This window comes from Porites lutea, chromosome 3 (genome assembly GCF_958299795.1).
Source record: "Porites lutea chromosome 3, jaPorLute2.1, whole genome shotgun sequence".
Lineage (NCBI taxonomy): Eukaryota > Metazoa > Cnidaria > Anthozoa > Scleractinia > Poritidae > Porites > Porites lutea.
The window spans coordinates 20,933,948-20,941,447 of NC_133203.1; the positions used below are offsets into that span (position 1 = coordinate 20,933,948).

At 37.6% G+C, this 7,500-nt stretch overlaps 1 protein-coding gene across 1 annotated transcript in view; it reads right to left on the reverse strand.

Annotated features, from left to right (window-relative positions):
* Positions 1-385, reverse strand: part of LOC140931888 (uncharacterized) — a 1,182-nt gene extending 797 nt beyond the window's left edge. The window contains exon 1 of the mRNA XM_073381595.1: positions 1-385. This exon is cut by the window's left edge and continues 276 nt beyond it. Within this exon, the coding sequence (XP_073237696.1) occupies positions 1-385 (385 nt within the window).
* Between the last annotated feature and the right edge of the window lie 7,115 nt (positions 386-7,500).

A 7,500-nucleotide genomic window follows, 5' to 3' on the forward strand; every position in this document is an offset into this window, starting at 1 on the left:
TGACATCATTTGAGATCAGGCTTAAAACAGAAACCGGTCGGCCAAATCGCGGAATCAGATCACTGAGTCTGCATGGGTGGGCAACTCGTTTGAGGAGTATGCATAGGCCTTCCATGTCGTCGCAAATACTCCTCTGCTCGCATTTAAACACCGGTGGTAGTTGGAGGGCTGCAGCAAGGCGAGGGAGATCGTGTTTCTCGACACGGAACTCTGCTTTGCACTCCGCGGAGTTCATAGAATCCAAATCAAACCGTTGATAGTTTTCATGGGGAAAATCTGGATTCTTGGAGATGAAACTATCGTAAAGTAGCAAAAACTCTTCATCGGAAATAATTTCATCGCCGTAGAGAAGTACAAGGAGGTCACGAAATTCTTTGAAAGACATTTTCCCTGGTGACTTTCACTGTAGGAAGACTCGTCCACGTACCGTAACCGGTTTGCTAAATGTTTTTGTTTCCCGCCGAAATACCGCCGTGGACGACGTTCTCGTTCCAGGCCCCAATCGGTCATACCAGTCCTCGTCCTCGTTCTCGTCTTCATTGCTAAAGGTCGCTACTGAGAAAACAGAGATCAATAGAAGCATTTCTGGCATGTGGAAAACTAAACCGGCCGAAACAGCAATAATTAGTTCAAGGCTTTGAGGCTTGCTCGCATGTCCTGATCTTTGTTGTGACTGGTCACAATATACAATAAACATTTCTGAAATATTTCAAGTGTTCACGGTTTTCTGAGTTTGAGAGTAAATTGAGAGTAAATTAAGATCAAGAAGTGTGAATCATTTAGGTCATAGCTTTTATAAAGTTGGTGGCTCCTAAAAGAGCCATTGTTTGCGTGCTCACATGAGTTATCTTGCACTGGCTTCACCTTGCCTACATTCTGCGGAAATGTAACCTCTGGTGGAGGCCATCTGGAACTTTTGCCTGATTTTGTGGTAGACACATGCTGGAAGTGGTCTACTGTTATTCCATCCAAGGGGTCCAAATATCCATCGCACTAAAAAGCGGTATGCAGTGGCACAATAGCTCCTAGGGGAAAAATATTTGTTACATATTTTATAACAAAAAGAACTTTTCTATGGCTTGCTCTAAAATCCTACATTATCACTAACCAAAAATATTGCTTTATGTTAACTTTGGCTAGGCATCATTACACCATTCACTCATGTAACAGTCTTATTATTTTATTCTGACTGACATGTCGGTTGCATTTTTCTTAATTCCTCTGAAGAGATTTCACACCTGCAAACATTGCAGACTGTAGTTTAACGAGGGATAACTCTTCCTCACGTAAAATAGTGGAAGATTCTTTAGAAATTCCTTTGTAGGTTTTATTTAATTTTTTGGTTCGATTCTGACAGTTCACCATCCAGCAGCTGCATCCAGACATCAACTCAGGTTAAACATAGAGTGAATGTGGTAAGAATGAACTTAGGTGCTATTGAACAGAAGCACAAATACTTACTCATTCTTAGCATTTTGAGTTCCTCGGCTAGGAAATTTGTAGCTGCGACCCTTTCTGTCCTTCAAAAGAGGGCAAACTTGCTCGAGTACAGTCACATTTGTTAGCGCGTCGAAGTCTGTGTGGTCAAGAATGCAACTTCCTTCTAGTCCCTCAAAGGTAAGTTTTGCCATAGCAGCGGCGACCTCCTTGCAACAATGGAACTCCAAGGCATTGGACAAAAGTTCAGTACTGCAGTTTCTGCATTCACACCTACAAAATTTAGAAGAATTTAGAAGGGAAACACGTAAGTTACTATAGTTACTTAGTGTACAACAAACCGTAATCAAAGAGAACTTCATGCATATTATTATTGTTGTATGCATGAAGTTTGTAGAAAACTAAATTCGCTTGGCCTGAAGTGTTATTGTTACATATCTTACCATGTATTAAGGGTTATCTGATTTTCAGACCTAGCCTCTAATATAGCTGGAGTTAAACTGTCTTCGTCTTCTTCTTCCTCGGGCTCTTCATAGTCTTCCGGGGCAATAGGCTCGAAACAATATGGCTCCACGAGGCTGCCAACTATGCCAAAATTGTCCTCGATTTCGCTCTCCACTTCTTTAGAAACACTCCTAGAGCTTGTGTTCGAATCTGAATCGTCTGAAGTAGACATTTTCCAAATGTAGACCGTAAAAAAAAAACCAGAAGTTTACAGTGCAAACTCAACAGTGGATTATATCAGCAATGGCCACCTTTCGCTTTGCGACTCAACCATGTGACGTCACTAGTGTGATTATCCGCTGATAAGTTCGCAGACGCCGTTTTCAGATTTTGTCCCTCTTTGGTACCACACTTCAAGCGCTGATCACAGCGACTTCTTGGACGTAAAGTAGCATTATTTTTAGTTATTAGTGACCTTCTTGGAATGAAAAAGTATTTTAAGTAAAAAAAAGCCACTTTGAATTTTCGTTTCAGTAGCACTTTAATAATATAAAAAACTTAACAACTTCTAGAGTGCTATTAACATATGCTGATCAACAGCGCTTTACAATAATCATATACTGGTAATCAAGTTTAATTTTAAAACTCCAAAAACCGTAAAATACAGGTGTTAATTGCAATGCAATGATTATTATAAATTCAAGCAGAATCTTTAGGCATTGGAAGGGGTTTGACAGCGGCCCAGGCATAGCGCCAGCACACCTTCAAAAAAAAATATATTTACACTATTGTACTTATACTATAAAAAATGCTTGGTATGTACTCACATCGAGGGCAGATCCACTTTCCTTTTGGTGCTACTTTCAGTCCAACACAAGCTAAATGGAACCACGTTATCGTACAATCCATCTTATCGCAGGCCACCATTAAGCCAAATTCTGGTTGATTACAAAGGCAGTATTGTCCGGCCTCCACTACAAGCCACATACAAAAAACATAGAGAGGAGATTTAAAACTAAATCATTTTAAAACAAGAAATACTTCATCGCCAGACATTAGCAGAGGATAGTAGGCCACGTTGCCATTTGTCTGTGTTGACTTCTTACGTCAGATTTTGAAAATTTGATTTCATCGAATGGTTAAAAATAAGCGACGGGCATCACACGACTTCTGCACTAAATCGTATTGGAAGTAGTATGACCTTCAGAGCTTTGCTCTAACTAGTAGGTCCTTAAGAGATTTTCCCTTGGGATAAGATATGAGGGGAGGCTCCTTAAAGATTTCTCTTAGTCGTTGCTGGTTTTCTATAAGGTGCCACTTCCCCATAAGTATTTTCTTCAGGCTAGGTAAAGCCAGGTGGTATTGTGTAACAAAAGGTAGATTTTTTTGGCGTGCGGATTTGTTCCTCTGTTGTAGGGCTGTTTTCCTGTCGGCAAATTTTACCTCAGAGAGGTACTTTCTTAAAATAGTGGCAGGGTAGCCTCTTTCTAACAGGCGGTTGTGAAAATTTCTGATATTCCTCTCAAATGTGATTTGCGAGGAATTAGTCCTTAGAAGCCTGAGTGCTTCCCCTTTGATTAAGCCTTTTTTCACGCCTGGTGGGTGACACGAGTAGAAGTTCCTGTACTGGAATGTTTTTGTTGGTTTGAAATGTGTTTGCACGTCTAGGATTGCTTCCCTTTCGAATCTTACTCCTTCGTACACTTTCCTCCTTCGTACACTTTTGTTTCCAAGAACGTGATCTCTGTTTCTGACATCTCAGCCGTGAATTTTATCGTAGAGTGAAAGTTATTTGCCTTTTTCACAAAACTAGTGTAAAAAAGGGGATCGGTAGGCAACACACGACTTTTACCTCATGCCAAAACGCTGCTTGTTCCAATATTTTTTTCTTTTTCTCTGACGGGTAGATTATCATCTGCAGGAAAACATTTTGCCCGTCACTTATTTTTAACCAAAAACCAAGAAAGACATTGCAACCAGATATATAGCTGTAACTGCCGTTTGGTAAGGCAGCCCCGAATAATCAATAATTATTATAAATTCATTATTGTAAGTTAATTACAGGGTGCAGGGCTCAAAAAAGTCTTGTATTGGAGAAGTGGATTTTTCTCGGACGAGTAGATTATTTAACTAGCAATTGTATGCTCACTTACAGCTCAGACCAACAATTTTGATTTAAATTTTGTGTTTTTTGACAAAAGTGTACTGGTTGACAGTCATTTGAAGTTCACCTACTTACATAGGGAGCATAATTTACATGTACATGTATGAAAATGGTTCCGTAAACAGGAAAAAGGGCCTTTAATAGTTTTTCAATCTATGCCTTCTTCAAGTTACCCATCAATTAGATGTAGAATCAATATGGAAAGCCACTGAGTATGTTTTATGCCAGCATATTCAGTACATTTCCAATATTAAATATGTGCAATGTCATAATTAGTATCATCACTAATACTATTGGTCGCTGGTTGCTAAGTGGTCACTGGTTGATAATCTTGATGCACCTTTGTAAATTAAAAGCTGTTTTCAGTACTAGTTAAAAAATCATTGCATGTAAGTGATTATGTTCTTGCAATTAATTCTGAGAGTTCTTTTTAATTTCTCTTTCAGCTGTTGTCACAATGTCGTGTTTCACATTAACACCAAGCTTGATTTTATTTTGTTACTTAAAATAAAATGTCTGCTTTGATTCCTCTTCAGGTTTTAATTCCATCATTGACACCATATGATATTACTTTAACAAATCTTTTTGTAGTAAATCATAATAACCATAATATAAACAACAGTAATAATTTAATAAGGGATGTATTTGTGTCAGGCCTATGAACACTGTCATCCATTAAATGGGAGCAGTAATTTTACACTAAACTGAAATAATGTTATAATTGATTGATCATCAAATCAGCCATACTTTAAAGATGTAATTACCTTTCATATCCATTAATACTGGGTTGTCATTCATATCGAAAGACTCCTTCAACTGCAAAGCAAAGAAAAAAAAGAATAAGTTCAAATGCAAATCAATCAATTGATCACGCTTTATTGATTCATTTTGTAATTTGCCATAATTAAATCAGTGACATATTTTGGTATTATTTGTGTCAAGGAATGAATCAAAAAGCTCTGGTTTTCCTTTCAAGAGTTAATAATAACTATTTTTATGAGTCTTCAATGATCAGTATTAAACAAGGGTGGAACAAAATAGCTATATAAGCCATAAATTATTTGGCCCACCTGAAAACAGATAAGGGTAGTATTAAACAGTTAAAATTATGATGTTTAAATCTGTATAATGTTTAGTTTACAAATTTTAGGATAGAGGATATAAACAGTTATCGTCAGATTGTAGCATAATATTGGAAGTTGCAGTGCTAAAACTATATTTAAAAAGCCAAAAGATGTTGTAAATATTAAGCTCTATATTTAGAGGGCAAAGCTACAAATACATGTAAATACAAATAAATTTGTGAAGGGGCATTGTTTTCTCTCTATAAAGGAGTCTTGGAGAAAAAAATCACATGGGACTACAAAGAAAGCAAACAAACCTGATTGTGGGGCTCAGCCAGTCGAACAACTTTTATTTTGTCCATGCGGCAAATTTCCGAACAGCTCGCATCAACCCACTCCTCCCAAGAATCATTATACTTTTGAAGAATGATCTCTCCATCAAGGTCAAAACGTTCCTTGACCCTTTGTTAAAGGTGAAGGTCGTTTCCAATTTTAATTATCTTCCTTCCTTCGTTATACTGAAACAACACCTATATAAAAACAATACAAACAAAAGGTCAGTTTAGACAAGTTCATTCAAAATCGACATGTAAGATCAGTCATGCAAAAATACACAAAGGTTATACAAATTTTGATGCAAAACGAACATAGACAATGGAGGCAGTGATTTCCTATAAAGATTGAACATCATTTGCCAAGGATGGCTAAAAAGTAAACCAATATTCATGAATTGAAAACGTACAAACCACTCTCTCCACCGACGTCATCTTGGAAGACGAGAATTTGGTTCCAGAATCCTGGCTGTTGTCCCCGCTTCCGGTGATCGCACGTGCTGTTAAATCACTGCTCCGCAGCCCCGGCTAACAGACATTTTGTTAAATCCACGGCCCACGGGGCCAACGGGCTGTTAAAAGTGCGTTAAATCCCGGCTATAGCCGAGTTAAACCCCCGCTATGTCCCGGGGGTGGAGGCGGGGTTTCAATTGACTGATGCATAACTGCGACACTGAATTAAGATATGTATACTTTACAAATTAAACTCTGTATTTGCTCGATAGTTATGTATTTTTTGAAGCAGAATGGGCGATTCAACATAATCGTCCTCGGCCTCTAATAACGAAAATAACATGTCATTGATATGGTTTTTGAAAGCTCTCTTGGGGAGTTGACGAAATTTATCGCAAATGGAGTTCCAAAGCTTAGCTCCAAACTTATTAGCAAATGAACCATGGTTTTGATTCAGTCTCGATCAGTTAACATAAAAATTGCAGGAGGAGGAGAACCTGGTCTCGTGATTATGCTTTTCATTTGCTTTAGTGAAAAGATTACTAATGTTAGTGGGAACAGTTTGACATGAGACGTCGAACATTATTGAGGAAACTGTTTCAACGTATAACATATTTAAAGGAAGGATTTTGAGGAGGTAAATAAAGGCACCACATGTGCTCTGGGTTCAGAAAAATACATCAACCGAAGGACACGTTTTTGTCACACGAGGATTTTTTGAAAATGGGATTTAGCAGCTTGACCCTAAGCAGCCAGGCCATAGGATAGATAGGGTAGTATCAAATAAATACTTAATAGAGTGGTAAAAGGGACAAGGTGCCGAAGACGGGCAAAAACTCCAATAATTCTACTTATTTTTAGTGCTACATTGTCAATGTGGTATTTCCAGCTCAATTGACTATCCAGTAAGACACCTAGATATTTTACATGATCCTTACACTCAAGGGAAGTAAGAATATGATTACTATTATCAAACATTAGAATATGGACCAAATGGTCCATCTTATGTTGGTGAGGACGAAAGATAACAAAGTTTGATTTTTTAGCATTTAATGTTAGCTTATTTGCATTGAGCCAATCCGAGACTCTGACCAGTTTGTTATCGACCGTTTTTTCAAGAGATTTAAGATTTTTGTTGGCATACAACAAATTTGTGTTATCTGCAAAAAGGTAAAACGAAAATTTCTCTGAAGAGTTATGAAAATCATTAATATAAATTAGGAATAACAAAGGAGCAAGAACAGAGCCTTGTGGGACACCATATGAGATCTTATTAATTGTTGATAAATTAGAATTTCAGTCACTCGTGAACGGCCAAGAAGGTACGAAGAAAACCAGTCGTTAATGATGCCCCTGATACCATAGTGATTAAGGATTAAGTTTTTTTTAGTAAGATTGAATGATTCATGGTATCAAAGGCCTTTTTTAAATCCAAGAAGATGCCACAAGTGAACAATTTTAGGTCCATATTGTTCTGTATGATATTGACAATGTCAATAACAGTGTGTTGCGTTGAATGCTTTTCACAGAGATATTAAAAATGTTGGATAGAGGGCCAGAAATAATGTGTTTAGCACCGGATAAAATATGGATCGGACAAGAGTAA